This window comes from Erinaceus europaeus, chromosome 10, assembly GCF_950295315.1.
Source record: "Erinaceus europaeus chromosome 10, mEriEur2.1, whole genome shotgun sequence".
NCBI lineage: Eukaryota > Metazoa > Chordata > Mammalia > Eulipotyphla > Erinaceidae > Erinaceus > Erinaceus europaeus.
Genome location: NC_080171.1, coordinates 29,059,439 through 29,086,253, shown reverse-complemented (window position 1 = coordinate 29,086,253; position 26,815 = coordinate 29,059,439). Strand labels below are relative to the sequence as shown.

At 44.2% G+C, this 26,815-nt stretch overlaps 1 protein-coding gene across 1 annotated transcript in view; it reads left to right on the top strand.

The window, feature by feature from the left end:
• The window catches only part of PNPLA7 (patatin like phospholipase domain containing 7), an 88,430-nt gene that overhangs the window by 57,168 nt on the left and 4,447 nt on the right, over positions 1-26,815 (top strand). Inside the window, exons 23-29 of the mRNA XM_016194675.2 lie at positions 13,671-13,734; positions 14,500-14,668; positions 15,192-15,374; positions 16,323-16,441; positions 23,509-23,665; positions 25,441-25,557; positions 25,726-25,795. Of these exons, the coding sequence (XP_016050161.1) occupies positions 13,671-13,734; positions 14,500-14,668; positions 15,192-15,374; positions 16,323-16,441; positions 23,509-23,665; positions 25,441-25,557; positions 25,726-25,795 (879 nt within the window). The remainder of the gene's footprint in view (positions 1-13,670; positions 13,735-14,499; positions 14,669-15,191; positions 15,375-16,322; positions 16,442-23,508; positions 23,666-25,440; positions 25,558-25,725; positions 25,796-26,815) is intronic.

Here is a 26,815-nt window from a genome sequence, read left to right as displayed (position 1 = left end):
ATGGTTATTAGAGAGCTGAAAGCTGAAATTGCTGAGCTAAGAAGGCAACTAGCTGAACAAGCTAAAACAGTATCAGAGCAGGGCAACAAAATAGATGAACTCCAGAAAGCAGTAGAGGGCAGAGAGAATAGAATCTATGAGGCTGAAGACAGAATTAGCAAGATTGAGGATGAATTAGAGACAACTAAAAAAGAAGTAAGAGATTAAGAGATGCTGAAAACAACAACAAAGTCCTATGGGATGACTTCAAAAGAAACAATATATGCATTATTGGCTTACCAGAGGAAGAAAGAGAAGGAAAGGAAGAAAGCATTTTCCAGGCCATAATAGCTGAAAATTTCTCTAGTCTACACAACATCAAAGACATAAAGATTCAAGAAGCCGAGAGGATCCCAAACAGAATTAACCCAGACCTAATACACCAAGACATGTCATACTTAGAATGGAAAGGAATAAGGATAAAGAAAGGATCCTCAAGGCTGCAAGAGAAAAACAAAGAGTCACCTACAAAGGAAAACCCATAAGATTAGTAGCAGACTTCTCCATACAAACACTACAGGCCAGAAGAGAATGGCAAGATATCTATCGAGTGCTCAATGAGAAAGGCTTTCAGCCAAGAATACTATATCCTGCTAGACTGTCATTCAGACTAGATGGAGGCATCAAAACCTTCTCAGACAAGCAACAGTTGAAGGAAGCAACTATCACCAAGCCTGCCCTGAAAGAAGTTCTGAAAGGTCTCCTATAAACAACCAGACCACCACAAATAGAACATATATCAAAACACTCTAAAACTCTTACAAGAATGGCGTTAAAATATCTTCAATCTTTGATATCAATAAATGTCAATGGCCTGAATTCACCTATTAAAAGACACAGAGTAGGAAGATGGATCAGAAAACACAACCCAACAATACGTTGTCTACAGGAAACCCACCTAACTCAACAAGACAAACACAGACTTAAATTGAAAGGATGGAAAACTACCATACAAGCGAATGGCCCACAAAAAAGGGCAGGAACGGCTATTCTCATATCTGACATGATAGACTTTAAAATAGATAAGATTAAAAAAGATAGGAATGGACACTACTTAATGCTCAGAGGATCAGTCAATCAAGAGGACTTAACAATTATTAACATCTATGCACCCAGTGAGAAGCCATCTAAATACATCAAACTTCTACTGAAAGAGCTACAGCAATATATTAACAGTAACACAATCATAGTAGGGGACTTCAACACCCCACTCTCTCAACTTGACAGATCATCCAGGAAGAAAATCAGTAAAGATATAAGGGAGCTAAATGAAGAGATAGATAAACTAGAACTATTGGACATTTTCAGAGTCATTCATCCCAAGAAACTGGAATACACATTTTACTCAAATCCACATGGGTCATTCTCAAGGAAGACCATATGTTAGGCCACAAAGACAACATCAGGAAATTCAAGAGCATTGAAATCATCCCAAGCATCTTCTCAGACCACAGTGGAATTAAACTAACACTTAACAATCAACAAAAGATTAGTAACAGTCTCAAAATGTGGAAGCTCAACAGTACACTTCTTAACAACTTCTGGGTCAAAGAGGAAATCAAGGAAGAAATCAAAATGTTTTGAAAGTTCAATGAAAATGAAGACACAGGCTATCAAAATATTTGGGACACAGCTAAAGCAGTCCTAAGAGGGAAGTTGATAGCTATACAAGCACACATTAGGAAACAAGAAAAAGCACAAATAAACAGCCTGATTGCACATCTTAAATACTTAGAAGAAGAACAACAAAGGAATCCTAAAGCAACCAGAAGGACAGAAATCACTAAAGTTAGGGCAGAAATAAATAACATTGAGAATAGGAAAACCATACAAAAGGTCAATGAAAGTAAATGTTGGTTCTTCAAAAGAGTAAACAAAATCAACAAACCTTTAGCCAGACTCACAAAACAAAAAAGGGAGAAGACCCAAATAAATCAGATAGTAAATGAAAGAGAAGATATCACAACAGACACCGCAGAAATTCAACATATCATGCGAGGCTTCTATGAACAACTATATGGCACCAAGCTAGAGAACCTGGAAGAAATGGACGATTTCCTAGATACCTACCAACTTCCAAAACTAAGTAAAGAGGAAGTGGATAACATGAACAGGCCCATCACAGCTAATGAAATTGAAACAGTTATCAAAAATCTCCCCAAAAATAAAAGTCCTGGACCAGATGGTAGTACAAATGAATTCTACAAAACCTTCAAAGAAGAACTAATACCTCTACTTTTAAAAGTTTTCCAGAAGATTGAAGACACTGGAGTACTCCCTGCCAGCTTCTATGAAGCCAACATCACCCTGATATCAAAAGCAGACAGGGACACAACAAGAAAAGAAAACTACAGACCAATATCTCTGATGAACATAGATGCGAAAATATTGAACAAAATTCTAGCCAACCAGATACAGCAGTATATCAAAAAGATTGTTCATCATGACCAAGTGGAGTTTATCCCAGGCATGCAAGGTTGGTTTAATATACGTAAATCAATCAGTGTGATCCACCACATCAACAAAAGCAAGACCAAAAACCACATGGTCATATCAATAGATGCAGAGAAAGCCTTTGGCAAAATACAACATCCCTTTATGATCAAAACACTACAAAAAATGGGAATAGATGGAAAATTCCTGAAGTTAGTGGAGTCTATATATAGCAAACCTACAGCCAACATCATACTCAATGGTGAAAAACTGGAAGCATTTCCCCTCAGATCAGGTACTAGACAGGGCTGCCCACTATCACCATTACTATTCAACATAGTGTTGGAAGTTCTTGCCATAGTAGTCAGGCAGGAGCAAGGAATTCAAGGGATACAGATTGGAAGAGAAGAAGTCAAACTCTCCTTATTTGCAGATGACATGATAGTATACACGGAAAAACCTAAGGAATCCAGCAAGAAGCTTTTGGAAATCATCAGGCAATACAGTAAGGTGTCAGGCTATAAAATTAACATTCAAAAGTCAGTGGCATTCCTCTATGCAAACACTGAGTTAGAAGAAATTGAAATCCAGAAATCAGTTCCTTTTACTATAGCAACAAAAACAATAAAATATCTAGGAGTAAACCTAGCCAAAGAAGTGAAAGACTTGTATACTGAAAATTATGAGTCACTACTCAAAGAAATTGAAAAAGACACAAAGAAGTGGAAAGATATTCCATGTTCATGAGTTGGAAGAATTAACATCATCAAAATGAATATATTACCCAGAGCCATCTACAAATTTAATGCTATCCTCATCAAGATCCCAAGCACATTTTTTAGGAGAATAGAACAAATGCTACAAATGTTTATCTGGAACCAGAAAAGACCTAGAATTGCCAAAGCAATCTTGAGAAAAAAGAACAGAACCGGAGGCATCACACTCCCAGATCTCAAACTGTATTATAGGGCCATTGTCATCAAAACTGCTTGGTACTGGAACATGAATAGACACACTGACCAGTGGAACAGAATTGAGAGCCCAGAAGTGAGGCCCCACACGTATGGACATCTAATCTTTGACAAAGGGGCCCAGGCTATTACATGGGGAAAGCAGAGTCTTCAACAAATGGTGTTGGAAACAATGGGTGGAAACCTGCAGAAGAATGAAACTGAACCACTGTATTTCACCAAATACAAAAGTAAATTCCAAGTGGATCAAGGACTTGGATGTTAGACCACAAACTATCAGATACTTAGAGGAAAATATGGCAGAACTCTTTTCCACATAAATTTTAAAGACATTTTCAATGAAACGAATCCAATTACAAAGAAGACTAAGGCAAGTATAAACCTATGGGACTACATCAAATTAAAAAGCTTCTTCACAGCAAAAGAAACCACTACCCAAACCAAGAGACCCCTCACAGAATGGGAGAAGATCTTTACATGCCATACATCAGATAAGAGTTTAATAACCAACATATATAAAGAGCTTAATAACCAACATATATAAAGAGCTTGCAACAACAAGACAACAAATAACCCCATCCAAAAATGGGGGGAGGACTTGGACAGAATATTCACCACAGAAGAGATCCAAAAGGCCGAGAAACACAAGAAAAAATGCTCCAAGTCTCTGATTGTCAGAGAAATGCAAATAAAGACAACAATGAGATATCACTTCACTCTTGTGAGAATGTCATGCATCAGGAAAGGTAACAGCAGCAAATACTGGAGAGGGTGTGGGGTCAAAGGAACCCTCCTGCACTGCTGCTGGGAATGTAAGTTGGTCCAACCTCTGTGGAGAACAGTCTGGAGAACTCTCACAAGGCTAGAAATGGACCTACCCTATGACCCTGCAATTCCTCTCCTGGGGATATATCCTAAGGAACCCAACATATCCATCCAAAAATATCTGTGTACACATATTTTCTTGGCAACACAATTTGTAATAGCCAAAACCTGGAAGCAACCCAGGTGTCCAACAACAGATGAGTGGCCGAGCAAGTTGTGGTATATAGACACAATGGAATACTACTCAGCTGTAAAAAAATGGTGACTTCACCGTTTTCAGCTGATCTTGGATGGACCTTGAAAAAATCATGTTGTGTGAAATAAGTCAGAAACAGAAGGATGAATATGGGATGATCTCACTCTCAGGCTGAAGTTGAAAAACAAGATTAGAAAAGAAATAACAAGCAGAACCTATAATGGAATTGGCGTATTGCAGCAAAGTAAAAGACTCTGGAGTGGGTCGGTGGGTGGGGAGAATACAGGTCCATGAAGGATGCTGAATGACATAGTGGGGGTTGTACTGTTAAATGGGAATCTGGGGACTGTTATGCATGTACAAACTATTGTATTTACTGTTGAATGTAAAACATTAATTCCCCAACAAAGAAATAAATTATAAAAAAAAATCGATGGGGTTTACAGTCAACAATATTTATACACCGTTCCCATATTTGGGAGCTACTCTCTTCCCTGATCCAGCTTTCTGGTCCTTCTCCCAGCCATGTCATCATCTCCCCAGACAATAACTTGGATCCACCTGCATATCAGATTTCAAACTCAGGGAAAAAAAAACTAGTATAGCCACAGACCCTTTGGAATATAGCTAAAATATGCCTACTAGCTGTTTACAAAACAGAGAACCCCCACAACTCTTCATCTGCACTATTCCATCCCTTAGGTTCACGATTAGTCAAAAATTTGTTTGGCTTTATTATGTTAACTCACCTTTTAGCCACCAAGTTCCAGATGCTAACATGATGCCAACTGAACTTCCCTCGGCAGACAACCCCACCAATGTGTCCTGGAGTCTGATTCCCTAGAACCCCTCCCCAGTAGGGAAAGAGAGAGGCAGGCTGGGAGTATGGATCGACCTGTCAACGCCCATGTTCAGCAGGGAAGCAATTACAGAAGCCAGACTTTCCACCTCTTGCATCCCTCAATGACCTTGGGTCCATGCTCCCAGAGGGTTAAAGAATAGGAAAGCTACCAGGGGAGGGGATGGGATATGGAGTTCTGGTGGTAGGAATTGTGTGGAGTTGTACCCCTCTTATCCTATGGTTTTGTCAGTGTTTCCTTTTTATAAATAAAATAAAAAATAACAAAAATGGAGAAACCAGGTGGTGGTACAGCTAGTTGAGCGCACATACTACAATGTGCAATGACCTAGGTTTAAGCTTCTAGCCTCCACAAATGGTGGAGCAGTGCTGCAAGTGTCTCTCTGTCTCTCTCTTCCCCATACCTCCCCCTTCCTCTCAATTTTTGGCTATCTCTATCCAATAAATAAATACAGATAATTTAACAAATTAAAAAAATAAAAAGACACCTGCAGCATTGCTTCACCACTTGTGAAGCTTTCCCCCAAAGGTAGAGACTGGGGTCTTGAACCTGCATCCTTGTAGGTGTCTTTTTTTTTTTTTTTTATATTTGTTACCTTTTGTTGCCCTTGTTGCTGTGCTTGTTGTAGTTATTGATGTTGTTGTTGAATAGGACAGAGAGAAATGGAGAGAGGAGGGGAAGACAGAGGGGGGAGAGACAGATAGACACCTACAGACCTGCTTCACCACCTGTGAAGCAACTCCCCTGTAGGTGGGGAGTTGGGGCCTCGAACCGGGATCCTCACGCCAGTCCCTGCGCTTTGCACCACATGCACTTAACCCACTGTGCTACCATCTGACTCCCTGTAGGTGTCTTTCTATCTCTCTCCCTCTTCTCCCTTTCTTCTCAATTTCTGTCTTATTTATCGAATAAATAGATTAAATAAATAAAAAATAATGAAAAATTTGAAAAAATGGGGGCCAGGCAGCGGTACACGTGGTTAATCACACACACCACAGTGTGTAAGGACCCGGGTTCAAGCCCCTGGTCCTCACCTGCAGAGGGAAAGCTTCATGAGTGGTGAAGCAGGGCTACAGGTGTCTCTCTGTCTCTCTCCTTCTCTATCACCCCTTTCCCTCTTGACTTCTGGCTATTCTCTATCAAATAAATATAGTAAATTTAAGAAAAATTTTAATTTTTGAAAAAAAATGGAATTTTAGAACTGAGAGATAGCTCACCCAATACAGCATGCCTCACCAAGCTTGCACTAGGAATTCAAGCCCTGATACACATGACATGGAGCATCATCACGAGGGAGACCCCCAAAGACAGTGCTGGAGTGATGTTCTGATGACTCTGTCTCTTCCTCTTATTTCTCTCTTACTCTTTATAAAAATAAAAAATGAAAGATTGGTCCTAGGCAGAAATACCACTTGGACAAAGCTTAGCATCACAAATTAAGTGAGGGGAGGAGAGCAGGGCAAATAGCACAACAGACTTTCAGCCTTGAAGTGAGAGAGGTCCCAGGTTCAATCCCTAGCACTGCCATAAGCCAGAGCTAAGCAGAGCTCTAATTAAAAAAAAAGGAGGAGAAGGAAGAGAAGGACTGGGAGATAGCTCATCCAGTGAAGCATGCACGCTGTGTATGAAGACTCATTTGAGTCCACAGCCACCACATGGGAGCACCTGCACTGGGGCAGTTTCTCGATGGGCAGAGCTGTGTGTGCTATGGCATGTCTCCTTTCTTTGTCTTTCTCTCCCTCTGTCTTTGACCTCTATTTAAAATTGGAAGGGGCGGGAAGAAGAAGAGTCTGCACTGGAAATGAAACTGTACTGGCATGAAGCCCCAGTGAAAACCCTAGTGGCATAAAGAAAAAGAAAAAGAAATCTTACAGTATGTGATCCTTTGAGACTGACTTTCTTAAATCAGAATAGTGTCTTTTTTTTTTTTTTTTGATACTTTTCTTTTTTTTCACTGCTGAGGAATATTTAATTCCTTCTTTAGCCACTCACTTCTTGAAGGACATTTGGGTTGTTTCCAGTTTTGGGGATTTACAAGTAAAGCTCTGTGATTATTTGCGCACATGTACGTTTCTGTCTCTCTGGGATAAATGCCCAGGAGGGTGGGAAGTATGATAAGTATATGCTAGATGTACAAGAACTGCCGAGCCAGTTTCCAGAGTAGCTGTACCATTTTCCATTCTTATCACCCTCATAGGGTTGGCTCAGTTTTTCCCTGTCTTTGCCAGCACTGATGCTTTCAGTATTTTTTTAATATTTATTTATTTACTTATTCCCTTTTGTTGCCCTTGTTGTTTTGTTGTTGTAGTTATTATTGATGTCGTCAGTCGTTGTTGGATAGGACAGAGAGAAATGGGGAGAGCAGGAGAAGACAGAGAGAGAAAGAGAAAGCTAAGATACCTGCAGACCTGCTTCACCGACTGTGAAGTGACTCCTCTACAGGTGGGGAGCCAGGGGGCTCGAACTGGGATCCTGACACCGGTCCTCGCACTTTGTGCCACCTGTGCTTAACCCGCTGTGCTACCGCCTGACTCCCTGCTTTCAATATTTTTAGCACATTAACTTTGTACACTAATAAATATTTTTATTTTTGTTCTGATTAGGCAGATCATAATAGCACACCACAAATTTGATTTTTTTTTTCTGGTGGTTGGTGAGTGAAGTCCTTTTTTAAAATTTTTTTGGTATTTATTTATTTTCCCTTTTGTTGCCCTTTTTTATTGTTGTAGTTATTGTTATTGATGTTATCGTTGTTGGATAGGACGGAGAGAAATGGAGAAAGGAGGGGAAGACAGAGGGGGAAAGACACCTTCAGACCTGCTTCACCACCTGTGAAGTGACTCCCCTGCAGTTGGGGAGCCAGGGGCTCAAGTTGGGATCCTTACACTGGTTCTTGTGCTTTGTGCCACGTATTTATTTTCTTGACACTGTATCCTCCTAGATAAAATGTCTGTTATCTATTACTTACTTTCTAATTATTTTCTTATTGTTACAATGCAAGTCTTTCATTGGGTTTGTGCTTTGCAGCCATCTTGCTCCAGCCTCTCACTTGCCTTTTCATCCTTTTTTTTTTAAGGTAGAGAGGCCAAGATAGAGACCACAGAACCAAAGGTTCCTTCAGTGTGGTGGGGGCCAGCTTAACCATGACTTTCCACTTCTCTTAATGAGCTCTTTCATAGGTTAAAATGTTTAATTTTAGAAAGTACAGTTGGTCATTTTTTTCTCTTATGGATTATGCTTTCAGAATCATTTTGAAGAACTCTACCTGCATCTAGTTCCTAGATCTTCTATTTTTTTCTAAAATCCTTAGATTTTTTAAAAAATTTTTTATTAGTGATTTAATAATTGTCAGATTGTGTCATGGGGGAGAGAGAAGAGACCGGAGCAGAGAGGAAACACAAATCTTTATTTACAGGGGCAGCACAGTGGTTCAGGCCACGTGGAGCTAGCAAAATGGCCTCCTCCCGCTATGCAGCAGCCCTTTTCTGGGTCGGGTCTCAGAGGAGAAAAGGGGAGCGAGAGAGATAGGTGGAAGCAGGAGGGCTTTTATGGGAGAAATTCTAGAAGTGGCAAGTCGGGGAGGGATTGGCTAGGAAAGGGGGTGGAGAGAACAAGGCACTCTGGGATGGTAGAAAGCTTCCGTAGCAACTGTTGCTAGGGTTTCAGCTCTCATGGGAATGGGCGGTACCGGAGGGGGCAACTTGGTGGATATCTATAAATAAAACTTGCATGGAAATACAGTGTTTTGTGGACCCTGCCAATGTTCTACCACATGCACAATATCCCAACAATTATGATTAACAAGATTGTAAGGTAACAGGGGTACAATCCCATAGTTACTACCACCAGAGTTAGCCCTGTCCCATGCCCTCCATTGGAAACTTCCTATTCTTTATCTCTCTGGGAATATGGACCAACATTCTTTATAGGGTGCAGAAAGTGGAAAGGCTGGCTTCTGTAATTGCTTCTCCACTAGACATTAAGGTTGGCAGGTAGATCCATACCCCCCAGCCTGTTTCTGTCTTTCCCTAGTGGGGCAGGACTCTGGAGAGGTGAGACCTCAGGAAACATTGGTGAATGTCAGGTTGTTGTTATGGTAGCATCTGCACCTTGGTGGCTAAAAAGCAGTAAGATACAAAGCAGGACAAATTGCTTAATAAACAGGAACCCAAAGGTAGGAATAGAGCAAATGAAACTAGGTTCTTCATGTGGGAAGAAGCTAGGAAGTCTTTTTGAGGTATGTTGACTTTTCCAACAACACAATACTTCCACCCCACACCCACCACCAAAGTTCTGTGCCTGTCTCCCGTACCCCTATCCTCAACGATAACCATCATAGTTCTTTTTTTTTTAATTTTTAAAAATTTTTTATTTTATATTTATTTATTTATTTATTCCCTTTTGTTGCCCTTGTTGTTTTATTGTGGTAGTTATTGATGTCGTCATTGTTGGATAGGACAGAGAGAAATGGAGAGAGATGGGGAAGACAGAGAGGGGGAGAGAAAGATAGACACCTGCAGACCTGCTTCACCGCCTGTGAAGCGACTCCCCTGCAGGTGGGGAGCCAGAGCTCGAACAAGGATCCTTATGCCGGTCCTTGTGCTTTGTGCCACCTGCACTTAACCCGCTGAGCTACAGCCCGACTCCCCACCATCATAGTTCTTACAAAGTCTGAGAGACAGTTTGGCTACTTTTTTTTTTTTAATTTCTTTATGGGGGGATTAATGATTTACAGTTGACAGCAAAACACAGTAGTTTGTACATAATATTTCCCAGTTTTCCACATAACAATTCAATCCCCACTAAGTCCTCCTCTGCCATCATGTTCCAGGACCTGAACCCTACCTCCCACCCCATTGTCTTTTCCTTCAGTGCAATACACCAGCTGCAGTCCAAGTTCTGCTCAGTGTTTTCCCTTCTGGTCTGTCTGTGAGTGAGGCCATCCCATAGTCGCCCTTCCCTTTCTGACTCATCGCACTTCACAGACTACTTTTTTTTTTGTAAATTCATGTGTTCATGTGTTTCAATTCTCTGTATTCCACTAAAAGACTTACAGTTTTACATTTAAAACTATAACGTATTTTGGGACTAATTTTTTATGATTTTAAATTTATTTTTTTAATATTTATTATTATTTTATTATATTTATTTTCCCTTTGGTTGCCCTTGTTTTTATTGATGCTGTTGTTATTGATGTCGTCATTGTTGGACAGGACAGAGAGAAGTGGAGAGAGGAGGGGAAGACAGAGAGGGGAGAGAGAAAGACACCTACAGACCTGCTTCACTGCCAGTGAAGCGACGCCCCTGCAGTTGGGAAGCTGGGGGCTCGAACTGGGATCCTTACACTGTCCTTGCGCCACATGCGCTTAACCCGCTGCACTACTGCCGACTCTCCTAAATATTTATTTATTTCCTTTTGGTGCCCTTGTTGTTCTATTGTTGTAGTTATTATTATTGTTATTGATGTCATCATTGTTGGATAGTACAGAGAGAAATGGAGAGAGGAGGAGAAGACTGAGAGGGGAGAGAGAAAGATAGACACCTGCAAACCTGCTTCACCACCAGTGAAGCGACTCCTCTCCAGGTGGGGAGCCGGGGGCTTGAACTGGAATCCCGACATGGTCCTTGCGCCACGTGCGCTTAACGCGCTGCGCTACCGCTCAACTCCCAAATTAATTTTTTTTAACCAGAACACTGCTCAACTCTGGCTTATGGTTGAGCATAAGCCAGAACTCACCTCAGAACTCAGGCATGAAAGTCTTTTACATAACCACTATGCGATCTCCTTGGCTCTTCTTTTAAATAATATTTGGGCTAACTTTTTTTTAAAAAAAGATTTATTTACCTATTTATTATGAAAATGAGAGGGGAAGAGAACCAGAGCATTGATCAGCTCTAACCAAGGTTGGTGCTAGGATAGAACCCGTGGCCTCTCAGACCTCACGCATGCGAGTTGGTGCTGTAACAGACTGAGATATCTCTCCTGGGATAATTTTTGTAGAAGGTATGAAGTTGAGATAGAGATTATTTACATACTTATTTATAATTATGGGTTCCCAGTTGCTTTGGGGTCAGGTGCTGGTGCACCTAGTTGAGTGCACACGTTACAATGCACGTGGACCTGGGTTTGAGCCCCTGGTCCCCACTTGTAGGGAGAAAGCTTTGCGAGTGGTGAAGCAGTGCTACAGGTGTCTCTCTGTCTCTCTCCCTCTCTATTTCCCCCCTTCCCTCTCAGTTTTTTTTTACTGTCTCTATCTAATAATTAAAGATAAAAATTTAGAAAAGAAAACAAAAAGATTCCCAGTTGCTTCTGTGCCACTTTTCCCCCATTGAATGGTCTTAGCACCCTCATCAGAAATCATCTGTTTTGTTTTGTTTTGTTTCTAATCAAAGAACCACTCAGCTCTGAGTTTTGGTGCTATATATTGAACCTGGGACTTTGGAGTCTTTTTGCATAACCAGTGCATGGATTCATAGTCCAGGCGCCGAGCCCCAGTGATAACCCTGGAGGCAAAAATAAATAGATAAATAGTAAATAAAATAAAATATATATACATGTATTTTTAAAGAACCATTTATGAAGGACTGTGCAGCAGCACATCTGGTTGAGCACTCATGATACATGTAATGCACAAAACTTGTATTCAAGCCCTTGGTCCCCACCTTCAAGGGGTAAACTTCATGAGTGGTAAAGCAATGCTGTCGGTATATGTCTCTCTTTGTATCTTCCTTTTCCCTTTCTTTTTTTTTTAAGAAATGTTTTATTTATTTGTATTTTTTCTCCTTTTGTTGCCCTTGTTGTTTATCGTTGTTGTTATTATTATTGTTGTCATTGATGGCGTTGTTGTTGGATAGGACAGAGAGAAATGTAGAGAGGAGGGGAAGACAGAGACGGGGAGAGAAAGACAGACACCTGCAGACCTGCTCCACTGCTTGTGAAGTGATCTCCCCTGCAGGTGGGGAGCGGGGGGGGGGGGGGGGGGCTTGAACTGGGATCCCTACACTGGTCCTTGAACTTTGTGCAATGTGAACTATATTTTATTATCTTTACTTATTATTGGATAGAGACATCCAGAAATTGAGAGGAGGGGAGAGATAAAGAGGGAGAGAGGCAGAGAGATACCTGCAGCACTGCTTCACCACTTGTGAAGCTTTCCCCCGCAGGTGGGGACTGGGGGCTTAAACCTGAATCATTGTACATTGTAACATGCGCTCAACCAGGTGCACTACCCCCAGTCCTCTTGATAGATTTTTCTTGGCTAATTGTCCTGTTTCCAGTACTGTTCTGTATAGAAGTGGTATGAGTGACCTTTTGTTTCTGATCTCAGGAGAAAATTCATTCATTCACCATCTGCTATGATGTTAGCTGTTTTATGTTTGACTTTTATGATGTTGAGGATATTTCTTCCTATTTTGGTGTCTGTGTTTGTGTGTGTGTGTGTAACTGTCAGCCTTGGTTTGTGATGGTATTGTGTTGAACCTGGGACCTTTGGTGCCTCAGGCATGAAAATCCTTTGCATTACTGATGTTGCTATCTCCATATCCCGTTGTTATATATTTTTATAATTTAAAAAAAAAAGAGGCTGAATGTTGTCAGTATTTTTTCTGCCATCTGAGATGATCATGTGGGTCTTTTTTCCTTTGTTCGGAGTGCATGGTGTATTGCACTGATCACTATTTACCCATCATCAAATCCAGGAATAAGTCCTACTAGATGATGGTACATAATCATTTTACTACACTGCTGAATCTTGGTTGGCCATAGTTTTGTTTAGGATTTTTTTTTTTTTTTTTGCCTTCAGGGTTATTGCTGGGGCTCAGTGCCTGCACCATGAATCCACTGCTCCTGGAGGCCATTTTATTTCCCCTTTTTGTTGCCCTTGTTGTTGTAGCCTTGTTGTGGTCATTATTTTTGTTGTTGATGTCGTTCGTTGTTGGATAGGACAGAGAGAAATGGAGAGAGGAGGGGAAGACAGGTGGGAGAGAAAGATGAATACTTGCTGACCTGCTTCACCACCTGTGAAGTGACTGCCTTGCAGGTGGGGATCTGGGGGCTCGAACTGGGATCCTTATGCCGGTCCTTGCGCTTTGTGCCACATGCACTTAACCCGATGCGCTACCACCCAACCCCCTTGTTTAGGATTTTTGTGTCAGTAGTCATAAAGGTTGTTTTTTTACATAGTTTTTAGTATTTCTCAAATTATGTTTTCATGTTCTTGTCTCATATAAACTTCCAGGAATGTTTTCTTATGCACAAGTGCTAGACTGGTCTTGTGGACAGACCTGGCTGGTCTTTGGAGGTGGGCTGCCAGGATAAACTTCCTTAATTGGTGGTTGTGTTTTCAGGCCCCATCCTGCTGCTGACCAGTGATAACATAAAACAGCGTCTTGGCTCTGCTGCTCTGGACAGGTATGCTTTTTTTTTTTTTTTAACCAGAGCACTGCTCAGCTCTGGTTTATGGCGGTGTGGGGGATTGAACCTGGGACGTGACAGCCTCAGGCTTGAAAGTCTCGTTGCATAACCATTATGCTATACTCCCACCCATAAGTATGCTCTTCTGTGGAGCAATTTCTTGACGGCCTTAGCTTCCTTTTCAGTGGGTCTAAGCCCACCTTCAGATGTACACCCTTGTCTTCATGGCACCCCAGCATCTGCATGTCCTGTCACTTATTCCTGATGCCTGTAGTCCATGCCTATTACTGCATGCCTGTACCCCCACTCTGGTGTCTGCATGTCATCTCTGTATCCCATATATCTCTTCCTTGTGTCTGATGCACCTTATACCTGCCCCCCATCTCTTCACATCATGTCTATACCCCCTCCTGAATTTGCATCCCCACACTTGCACTGCCATATCTCTGCATTTCTGTGGCTGTACTTCCATACCTCCTCCACGTTTACAGTCACTATCCTTGTGCCCCTTCCCTCAGCATTTTTTAAAATTTAATTTATTTATTTATTCCCTTTTGTTGCCCTCCCTCAGCATTTTTGTTTGGGGTCTGTACCTAGCCTTTGCCCCCACCCCCAGGACCCTCCACATCACTTCTGGGCTCAAGACAACTTCCACTCTACCTCTAGGCCTGGAAGGACTTAGAAAAAAGGGTGGGAAGTATTGGGCAGGATTTCTGTGTGACCCACCACTCGGCAAGGTCCAGGCCCTGCTCCTGTCTTTAGCATCCACGAGTACCGGTTGTCCAGCTGGCTGGGGCAGCAGGAAGACATCCACCGCATTGTGCTCTACCAGGCAGACAGCACGCTCACACCCTGGACCCAGCGCTGCATCCGGCAGGCAGACTGCATCCTCATTGTGGGCCTGGGAGAGCAGGAGCCCACAGTTGGTGAGGTGAGGCGGGTATGGGGTGAGCTGGGCTAGTGGACAATGGGATCAGCTGGGATGGGGCCAGGGCTGGGACATGGGCAAGACCAGAGTTTGAGAAGTAGGTAAAGCCATAGTGGATCCAGCTGGGTGACAAATGTGTGTGATATGGGTGAGAGTACAGTGGGGCAGTTGTGTAGAAGTGGGTGGGCCCTGCACTCTGGAGACAGTGTTAGAGCAGCAGAAAGGGGAGGCGGCCTGCATGCCCTTACCCATCCAGGTGGTCATGCTTGCCCAGTAGAGCACACATCAGACACACACTTGGCAGGCCCATGGATCACAGCTTGAATGTGTGCAGCCGTGCCGTTTCACAGAACACAAGGCTTTGATTGCCACGCCTCACTCTCAGACCCCCCTGTCTGTGTGGCTGGCCAGAGAGGCAGCATCTAGCATGGAGCCTCTGTGGGCAGCCTCATCCTGGCTCTCAGCTGCTGCCTGCCCATGTCCAGGTTCTGCCTGGCTGCTGACCATAGGCTTTGCTCTCCTTCAGCTGGAACGGATGCTGGAGAGTACTGCAGTGCGGGCCCAGAAGCAGCTGGTCCTACTGCACCGGGAGGAGGGGCCTGCACCATCACGCACAGTAGAGTGGCTCAACATTCGGAGCTGGTGCTCAGGTCACCTGCACCTTCGCTGCCCGCGCCGTGTCTTCTCCAGAAGGAGCATGCCCAAGCTGGTGAGGCTCGCACATGGGTGGCAAGTGGGCCAGCGGACCTCTCAGCCCCCCAGTCCCAGCCCGCTTCTGATGTGCTTTGTGAACTATAGTTTTTATATTTGAACATCCAAGGCACACTTCATATTCTCTCTGATCTTCCAACGAGGTCTGTTATTAGGGCCTCTAACAGGGGTGGCTTGCTTCTCTGGGCCTGTAAACTGCTCACTATAATTTGCTTGGTCTCCATCTTTGGAGTTGCTATAACCACAAGATAGTGACATACCTGTCAAATTGGAAATGCCCAGCATAGTGAAGGTACCAGCACAGTGAGGCCATCAGGACCAGAATCCTAGGGAGATGCCCTGAATGGGGTCAGATTGAGCTTGAGTCCCACAGGCCTTGAATTCTAAAAGGGTGCTTGTGGGCTTGGGTTAGTATTGCTGCCTTCTCCACTGGAATTACCCACAAGTCCTGTCACCTTTTCCCATAGGTGGCATCAGATCTGCAGACCCAGGGACTAAGCAGTGTGTGTGTGGCGGGGGAGGGTGTATACTGGGGCCACACACAGCATACAACCTGCCTCCCCCCAGATCTCAGTGGTCAGTATTCTGAGAGCTGCCTCTGTGCTCAAGACATGTCTCCTTGGGAGGCAATAAGATTTCAGCTGAGTTTGGGTTTGGTGTCCTTTTGGAGAAAGCTCTTTGGTCTCCTGGTGGGCCTGTGAGTATGTGCCTTGCCACTCACTCTGTCTGCTCACCCATGTGCCCTCCTAGGGTCCTTCCAGGTTAACAGGGCTACCTTCAGGGCTGCATCTAGGCCCCATGGTTCTCACAGGGTTGTTGCTATATCCTCAAGTTGGAGTTGGAGTCGGGAGTGGAGCAAACCAGCACACTTGAGTCAGGGTGCATGGGAACTGGGCCCAGGAAGGCCGTCTCGCCTGACTGTTCAGTCTGCCGATTCCTCTCTCAGGTGGAGTTGTATGAGCGGGTCTTCCAGAGGCCCCCAGATCGGCACTCGGACTTCTCCAGGCTGGCACGAGTACTGACGGGCAATGCCATTGCCTTGGTGCTTGGTGGAGGAGGAGCAAGGTGAGTCTCCGTACCTACCCACATGCAGTTGCCACATCTACCACATATACACTCGTGTATATGAGTGTGCACACCTCCGCATGTGCATGTGCTCAAGTGTGCACTCAGCAGCGGCAACACTACCCTGAGTGCTGATGAAGAGACCCTTCCCTGCAGCCCTGTGCCCCTCCTCTCATGTCTCTGGTGGGACACGCCCACGGACAGGCCCAAGCACATGACATATCAGCATCTGTGCATGAGGACACATGGTGCTGCCCACAGATGGTGCCCACTAAGCCTGCAAACTGCCCACTTTTAATTGTTGCTGTGCAGTAGAATGTTTATATTTTGTTTTGATTGCCACTGTTAAATGTTATCTGTTTGCCTATTAGCCATTTGTATTTTCTCTTCTGAAAACTCTGTTCTTATCCTTTGCCAGTCTTTCCATTGGGCTCTTGGTGAGTTTCTTTCCATTTTAATACATACTTTGTTGAGAAATTACTCTTCACAGACCTAGTAATAGCATTTCTTAATTCTTTGGGCTGCTGAGTAGCTCAGAATACTTTTAACCCAGATAAACTGTACCCCAAATGTTCATTCTAAGTCTTAAAATTAAAGGGAAGTGCACATTTGGAGCAGAAATGGCACAAGGGACACAATGAGGAGGGGTGGTGAGGTCAAAAGTGAAGCTACTGTCAGAGGGGTGGGCAGAGTAGTGCCTGTACACTACCTGAGAGGGGAGGAAGGCTAAGGGGTGCCTGGGTTGGCTCAAGGACTGGAGTGTGCTCGTAGGGTGGAGTCTCTTGCCATGGTGGACAGCAGCCTTGGTGGGCCAACCAGGTGCTTGGCAGTCCTTGGACCAGCTGGCACACCTTGTATCTTAGTCCTGCAGAGAACACTGGCCACCCCCCCTCCCAAGCCCACCCTCATCTCATACACAGCACCCCCGGGACCCTAAGAACCTCTCTTTCAAAGAGAGCTGGAGGAGGGAAGTGTAGTAGGACTCCTAACTCTGAAGTCAGAACAGTCTCTTCTTTTCCCTTAGCTAATTATCTGAGATGCATGCTAGTGTGAGTTCAGGGAGGCCCCAAACTTGGAAAGGATTAGAGAGGTAGTCGAGACAAGCTGTATCACTGCACAGTTAGTTGAACCAACTATCCTCACTTCCATAATACTGGGGACTCTGAGGAAAGTGGTGCAGACACAAGAGGCCCTGCCCACACCCCTGCTGCATCACTGAGTTTTCTTCCTTTCTAGCACACATTGCCACCCGAACAGCATGGCCAAAGATTGGGTGAGGGAGCCTCACGGCCTATTCTTGGCACTACTGCAGTCACCTGCAGGCCAGGAGCAGGATGCAGCAGACCTGCGTGTGGGTGTCCTGTTAACCAGACTCTGTTTGGCCAGAGAGGGAAAGTGGTGAGCACTGTGCTCATTTACTTAGGATCACAGCATCAAGGAGGCTTTTGATATTACCTTGTGCCACACTTAAAAGTTGAGTAAATGGCATAGAAAAAAATCATGATCTTCCTAAAAGTTGCCAGGCCAGTGGAAAGACCTGGGTACTTCCTTTGGGGTTGAGACTTTGAGGTGCCTGGTTTACAGTCCTAGGTGACCCAACCAGCATTTTCAGTGAGAACTTATTTTTTAATCAAAGTAGTACTTCCTTTAAAAGCCACACATTTCATAAGGCATATAACACAGAATATCCTAGTTTCCATTTTGTGTTTATCCTGTGTAGATTATTGAATTCCTGACCCGTTCCAGTGCACACAGTATCAGTCTGTCGGTTCATCATCTACCGATCACTATCTATCTTTGTTCTTCTCTTTAAATTTTCTTGTTTAATATTTATTTCATTTTAGAGGGTCTGGGCAACAGAACACTGCTCAGCTTTGGTTTATGGTGGTGCCTGGGATTGAATTTGGGACCTCGGAGCCTCAGGCATGAAAGTCTTTTGCAGAACCATTATGTTGTCTCCACAGCCCTCTTATCTTCATCTACCCATCTATCTATCTATTATCTATCTGTCTGTCTGTCTATCTATCTATCTATCTATCTATCTGTTTTTTGCCTCCAGGGTTATTGCTGGGTCTCGGTGCCTGCACTGTGAATCCACTGCTCCTGGAGGCAATTTTTCCCATTTTGTTACCCTTGTAGTTGTTATTGTTATTGTTGTTATAGCTGTATTGTTGGATAGGACAGAGAGAAATCGAGAGAGAAGGGGAAGACAGAGAGGAGGAGAGAGAGATAAACACCTGCAGACCTGCTTCACTGCTTTTGAAGCCCCTCCCCCCCGCCCCCGCAGGTGGCAGATCTGGGGGCTCCAGCCAGGATCCTTAAGTCTGTCCTTGCACTTTGTGCCATGTGAGCTTAACCTGCTGCACTACCGCCCAGCCCCCTCTTCTTAATATATCTTATCCTTCTCCATAAATTCATGATCCTGGTATGGTTCCATCATTATCAAGATGGTACTCATTGTTTATCTTATTCAGAACTTAGTCAGATTCTAAACCATGACTGTGTTGTCATCTCTGGAATTAGTAATTGCTGAAGTTACCATTTGCTGTTTTCTGAATATCATTAGTCTGTCCCCAGAGCCTGCTAGAGGTACTAATCTCACCAGTGTTCTCAGACACAGGCCATCTCTGCCTACTTTTGTGCCCATTGTCCTTCTGCCTCCTTGTCTCTGCCGGTTGCTTTCTAGTCTTGCTACTAGGATGTTGCCCTGGAATCTTTTTTTCCATCACTCTCTTTCCTGTGTTTATCTTTATCTCCTGGATTCCATGTCTTCCTCTTTCTGGATGTGTTCCTGACTTTGGTACTATCCACGGCCTAGAGATTTCCTTAAGAGAAGATACATAGATAGTGATCTGGGAGGCGGCACAGTGGATAAAATATTGGGCTCTCAAGCATGAAGATCTGAGTTCAATACCTGGCAGCACATGTGCCAGAGTAATGTCTGGTTCTTTCTCTCTCTGTCTCTCTCTCCCTGCTCCTCTCATTAATAAATAAATAAAATATTTTTAAAAAGAGAGAAGATACATAGGCAAAAGTTGTAAGATTAGACATGGAAAAATTTACACATGATCGTTTGGGCATGGAAATAATTTCCCCTGAGAATGTTTATAGCGTAGTTTCATTCTCCTTTTATCTTCCATGCTGCCATTAGGAAGTTTAATGCCATTTTTATTCATGAGGTCTATTTGTCCTCTGGAAACTGATAGGAGACTCTTAATTTTTATTGTTTTGGAAGTCCGTGGTAGATCTGAGTGTCATTCTTTTCCTTTTCTTCTTTTGCTACTGAGGTTATCGCTGGGGCTCTGTGCTTGCACAACTCCCATCACTCCTGGCAGCCATTTATTCCCTTTCTGTTTTTGATAGAGACAGAGAGAAATGGGGAGGGGGTGTGAAGGAAAGAGCGAAAGAGACCTGTAGCACTGCTCCACTACTTGGGAAGTTTATCCCCTGCTGGTAGGGGTCTGGGGCTTGAACCTGGGTTTGCACATAGTAGTGTGTGTGCCTTACCAGGTATGCTACTGCCCTACCCTGGTGACACTTTTTTTTTTTTTTCCTCACTGATTATATGGGGTGTAATCTCAGTAAGCCTTTTCAGACTTGGAATTTCATAAACTTCAGTTCATGGGGGATTTTTGTAATGTTTTGTTTCTCCCTCTCTGTTCTTCCATTGAGCTTATAGTGCTCAGATATTAGGGACCTCAGATGGTCTCTGAGTCTCCTATCTTTTATCTCCTATATATTTCCTTCATCTTTTCCCTAATTCTTTGCCAGGGAATGAACCAAGGGCCTGATGCATGTGCTGTACCATGTGTCTATGTGATACCAGGGATCAACCCCATGACCTCATACATGCAAGATATTTTGTTCTCAGGCTGTTTGGGTTTTGTTCTGTCTTTTTTTAATATATGAAATTATTATCCTTTGATTTATGTGTAAAGGTTTACCATGCTTCTTAACTGTGACTACTCTATTTCACCATTTTTCTTTTGGACTGTATTTATTCTGCTATTAAACTCATTCACTGAGTTCATTCTGTATTACTTTTTACTTGCCATATTTTTCCACTCTGGAACTACCATTTAGTTGTTTTATTATTTGTTATTCTGCACCAAAACTTTCAACACCATCGTTTACTTCTTAAACTTAAAGAATATTTATTCATTTATTATTAACAATTTTTTTTTGCCTCCAGGGTTATTCCGGAGGCTTGGTGCCTGCACCACAGACCCACTGTTCCTGGAGGCCATTTTCCCCTTGTTTATTGTAGTTATTGTTATTGTATAGGACAGAGAGAAATTGAGAGGGGAGGGGAAGACGGAGAGGGGGGAGAGAAAGACACCTGCAGACCTGCTTTGCCACTTGTGAAGCAACCTCCTGCAGGTGGGGGAGGGGCTTGAACCAGGATCCTTGAGCTGGTCCTTGCACTTTGCGCCATGTGCACTTTTTTTTTTTTTATAAAAATAACAGAAAAAAATCAGTTTTATTTTCTTATGCTAGTTACAAGCAAAAAAAAAGTTTTATTATTATTTTCTTTACATTTACTTTATTTTATGATCTTCGTGATTACGAGGGTTGCTTGGAATTTGCACTACTCCACTGCTTCGAGTCGTCTTTTATTTTCTTTTTATTTTATTTTATTTTATTTATTTTTTTATTTAAGAAAGGATTAATTAACAAAACCATAGGGTAGGAGGGGTACAATTCCACACAATTCCCACCACCCAATCTCCATATCCCACCCCCTCCCCTGATAGCTTTCCCATTCTCTATCCCTCTGGGAGCATGGACCCAGGGTCATTGAGGGTTGCAGAAGGTAGAAGGTCTGGCTTCTGTAATTGCTTCCCCGCTGAACATGGGCGTTGACTGGTCGGTCCATACTCCCAGTCTGCCTCTCTCTTTCCCTAGTAGGGTGGGTCTCTGGAGAAGCTGAGCGCCAGGACACATTGGTGGGGTCTTCAATCCAGGGAAGCCTGGCTAGTATCCTGATGGCATCTGGAACCTGGTGACTGAAAAAAGAGTTAACATACAAAGCCAAACAAATTGTTGAGCAATCATGGACCCAAAGCTTGGAATAGTGGAGAGGAAGTGTTAGGGAGGGTACTCACTGCAAACTCTAGTGTACTTCTGCTTTCTTACTTTGGTGCCATACTCCAAACTCAGTCAATTTCTGCTTTGCGGCCATGTGCACTTAACCCACTGCGTTACCGCCCAGCCCCCACGTTAATAATTTTCAAGTACTGAAAAAGAACTAGAGCATCAGTCTGTCATATGTGATGTTTGGGATTGAATCTGGGACCTTGTGCTTGCAAATCCTTTCCTCTAACACTGTACCAACTTCCTAGCTGCTCTTGAATTTTTTTCAAAGGCTTATACCTAACTTTTTTTTTTAAATAATTTAAAAAAATTTTTTATATTTATTTTCCCTTTTTGTTGCCCTTGTTGTTTTTCATTGTTGTTGTAGTTATTATTGTTGTTGATGATGATAATGTTGTTAGAGTTGTTAGGACAGAGAGAAATGGAGAGAGGAAGGGAAGACAGAGAGGGGGAGAGAAAGATAGACACCTGCAGACCTGCTTCACCACCTGTGAAGCGACTCCCAAGCAGGTGGGGAGCCGGGGGCTCGAACTGGGATCCTTACATCAGTCCTTGCACTTTGTGCCATGTGCGCTTAACGTACTGTGCAACCGCCCGACTCCCTAAAAATAATTTTTATTTATTTACTTATTCCCTTTTGTTGCCCTTGTTGTAATTATTGATGTCATCATTGTTGGATAGAACAGAGAGAAATGGAGAGAGGAAAGGAAGACAGAGAGGGGGAGAGAAAGATAGACACCTGCAGACCTGCTTCACCGCCTGTGAAGTGACTCCCTTGTAGGTGGGAAGCCGGGGGCTCGAACCCGTATCCTTATGCTGGTCCTTGTGCTTTGTGCCACGTGTGCTTAACCCGCTGCACTACTGCCTGACTCCCATACCTAAATCATTTTTATAATAATGTTAAATATTCTTCTTTTTAAATTGTGTTAAACTATGCATACCACAAAATTATTGTTTTTTTTTTTAATTCCTTTTTTTTTTAATTGGGGAATTAATGTTTTACATTCAACAGTAAGTACAATAGTTTATACATGCATGACATTCCCCAGTTTCCCTTATAACAATACAACCCCCACTAGGTCCTCTGAATCCTTCTTGGACCTGTATTCTCCCCACCCACCAACCCCAGAGTCTTTTACCTTGGTGCAATACGCCAATTCCATTTCAGGCTCTACTTCTGTTTTCTTTTCTGATCTTGTTTTTCAACTTCTGCCTGAGAGTGAGATCATCCCATATTCATCCTTCTGTTTCTGACTTATTTCATTCAACATAATTTTTTCAAGGTCCATCCAAGATCGGATGAAAACAGTGAAGTCACCATTTTTTACAGCTGAGTAGTATTCTGTTTGTTTTTTAAGTATACAATTCACTGGCATTAAGTATGTCTTCATTGTTACTCATTCATCACTATGAGAACTTTCTATGTTTCCAAATTTAAATTCTGCCCCTATTAAATGCTACCTTTCCCACCCCCAGCCCTTGCATCCCCATCTACTTTTTGTCTCTAAGGATTAAAGGACTGTAGGGCCCCCATATGAGTGGGGCCATGCAGTACTAGACCTTTTCTGTCTCACTTTTTTCATTCAGATCAGTGTCCTCGAGGTTTGACCATGGGCGGCATGCATCAGAATTTCATTCCTTTTAAGGCTGAACAACCTTCCCTCATACATTTATGCACATGCTAGTCATCTGAATGTCAAGGGCTACTCAGGCTACCTCCACTTTTTTGGCCCTTTGACCCTTTAAAGCACTGTCAGTTTATTGTTTAGTTATTTATTTTATTGGGGGAGGGTCTATCCATCCCACTATCTCCTCTGCCTCTAGTGATATCCCTAGCCCCTTCCTGAGTTGGTGTCTTTGCCCCATCTTCCATGACTTGTCAGGCACTGAGGACAGAGTGGGAAGATTGAGCACCTGTGGCCTTCTGTGGGGTAGGTCACTGACTTTCTACTCTGTGCTCCTGGTTGGCATAGAGGCTGTGCCCAGGTTGGCATCATCCGGGCCCTGACGGAGTGCGGCATCCCTGTGGACATGGTTGGAGGGACATCCATTGGGGCATTCATGGGTGCCCTGTACTCTGAGGAGCGGAACTACAGTCAGATGCGGATTCGGGCCAAACAGTGGGCAGAGGTAAGAGGAGAGCCTCCTTTTCTGAAACATAGTGCTGGACTCCTATGCTGCTGTGACCCCTCCCCAGAGCCCTGGGCTCTGACCTCTGGGTGGCAGAGGGGAGAGCAGGGGAAGTCAGGAGTTGACCTGTCTGGTGCTCAGTCCTAATAACAGTGACATAGAATGACACAGAGAGGTCACCACCACTGTATATGGTTACTCGCAGTTTCCCTAGAAATAGTGGACAGTCCACCTCACCAGGCTAGACTGAGGATGGTCTGGGCCAGAGCCTGGCTGGGGAGGGCAAAACCAGGCAGGGCAGACATTGGCAGGAAGGAGCTCATTTGAGCACTTCCAGGGGATGTTGAGCACAGGGGTGCCCCCGTCACCAGGTACCTGCCCTGGGCACCCAGGAGGAGGAAGATTTGGTGAGAGAGTGATAGAGGGGGCCTCGGGTATGCATGTAGGAGGTGCTCCTGGGCCTCCTCTCCCAAAACTGGAAAGTCATGGGGAAGTTGGGGGAGGAGTTTTCCCAAGGGTCTGAAACACTCCCAAATGCCAACATGCCCAGAGTACAGAGAATCAGGAAGGGCAGCAATACTGGGCCAGGCTAGTCATCAGCAGGCAGGTTTGGAACCATGTGACAGCAGTTCCCCAGTGGAGTGGAATGTGGGAAGGAGGTGGTCATGGCTACCCTATGTATGCTGGACATGTCTGTCCTTCTTGGGGCTCTGCCTTTTTTTTTTTTTTTTTTTTTGAACAGAGTGGATGGGATCAAAGATGTTTGTGTTCCTTTTTTAAAAAGAGAAGAAAATGGGTCAGTCTCTATAGAGCAAAAGTTCCCAGAGCAGACCATGAGCTCTGGCTGTGCAGCCCCCGGGGGCGCGCGCGCGCGCGCGCACACACACACACACACACACACACACACCTACGTCTGCCTCTCAGCGATGACCTTGAAAGCAGGGAGTACAGGGGACAATGTACACAGGCCAGGCAGACCTCTCCTTTTCTCACCCCCAGTCTGGTGCCACTGTTGGGGTGCCTGTGGGTCTGGTGCTGTGCTGGGCCCAGCAGGGTCTTCCAAGCTGTCCTTCAACTCCATGTGGTTCTACATGCCCCTCTGGTGCTGGGCAGGGACTTCATTGGGGTGTGGGGGAGGGCGGAGATGGGGCCTAGCTAAACACAAAAGCTTGGGGACTATTCCATGCTATCCTGGTCCCTGAGCTCCAGGATCATGTGTGTTCTCTCTGCTAAACCTGAGGCAGGGCTTTCACACATCTCCACATGAGCACACTTGGGGGTCCACTTGTACTCAACCATAATCTAGGCTTTCCCACCTGCACCTTGTCCACACAGAGACAGGAAGGACTTCTGGAGGAACCTTGCAACTGAGCCCAAGTGAGGTTGGACCTGGCCCACACTGCCTGCCCAGTGACATGCCTAGTGTGGAGCAACCTGGTAGACTAGGCTGAGGCAAGGGGCCTCCACCTCACCTCACCTCACCTCACCTCACATCAGTTCACATTTACTCGCTGTTACTGCTCCTGAGCTGGGCTATACCAGCCTGTGGGGGGTCAGACAGGACTTCCACATCCTGCCACCATAGCTTGAGCTCTGACAGGGGCCAACCCCAGTGCTTCCTGCACACCCTTGATCTGTCCCAGGGAGCACCTATGTCTCTGCTCCCTTTTCTAGGTGTGGGCCTCTTGCTGGTCTCCAGGGGTCACCTGCTGCAGGTGAGGGCTGTACCACTCCCACACCCAGACATGACTTTCACATATGCCATGCCCCTGCAGGACATGACATCCATGGTGAAGACTGTACTGGACCTGACCTATCCCATCACCTCCATGTTTTCGGGGGCTGGCTTCAACAGCAGCATCTGCAGCGTCTTCAAAGACCAACAGATTGAGGTGCTCTCACTGAATAAGGGACCTCCTGGGAAGGCCAGCCAGGCCCACAGCGGCCCTTAGCCTGCCCAAGGATGCTTGGCCCCTTCTTCATCCTTTTGTCCTGGGCTCATAAGATGGGGGATGATAATAAGAACCCAGTCCTCTAGCCCTATGTCCCACCTCCCATAGGACCTGTGGATCCCCTATTTCACAATCACCACAGACATCACAGCCTCTGCCATGCGGGTTCACACAGATGGTGAGTGCCACCCCTAGGATGTGGGGCTCCCCCATACTTGGCCCAAGGCATGCAAAGTGGGCATCCCCTACACAGGGCACAGTGAGTTCAGGACCACTTCAAGACTGGTAGTTCTAGGTGTCCAAAGAGGACCCTGAGTAGACATGTCTACAAAATGACTGCACTGTGGATACAAAAATAAGTACAGAACAGACAGGAGAGGAAGAGACAGAGATATGACCTGAGAAGGGTAGAGTGTAAGGCACATGTAGATCAGGATATAGAATGGGGGGCAAACTTAGGTCAAGGTATAGCAAAGGGAATCTTAGCGGCATGGTTTCAAGTTGGCAGCTGGTGGCTGTGGAAACATGAAGCCATCCCTAGTCATTCAGTGGAGGAGACTTCTAGAGGCAGGGCTACAGAGCAGCAGCAGCTGTGTTTCTCTCCTCTCCTCTCCTCTCCCGGGTCAACTAGGAATACCAAAGGAGACCACCTGGGACCGCAACAAGACAGGACTAGAATGACTTCAGGAACCCACCAAATCATCAGAGTCAGGGATTAAGCTAAGAAGCCTACTTATAGTTTAAAAGCCTTCAGGCTCCCATAGCCTACAGGGAAGAAAAAGAATAAAAAAGGCTTTTAAGCCACTGTGCTCCAACTCAGGGATTAAAATAATATTAAAATAATATTGAATTAACAATTCAATATTAATAATTAAAATAATATTGAAACAACTGTCAATTTCCACAACTGTGAACCCTTTAATTACCTTACTTAGACACAAGTCAATCCAGGCAAGAGTGGTCAGTACTGAAAAAAAAAAGTGGTCAGTACTGAAAAAAAAGTACTGAGAGAGGGACCTCATAACATACTATATAAAATGGTTAAACCAACAAGAAGAAATATTGTAGAAATGAACTAGGACAAGAGTCCAGCTAAAAGCCCCCCAAAGGTTGAAGCACAAAATAATGAGGTCAATATTCAAACACTAGTTAAGGAAATAATCACAGGAGTGAGTAAAGAGTTTGAAGGAATTGTCAT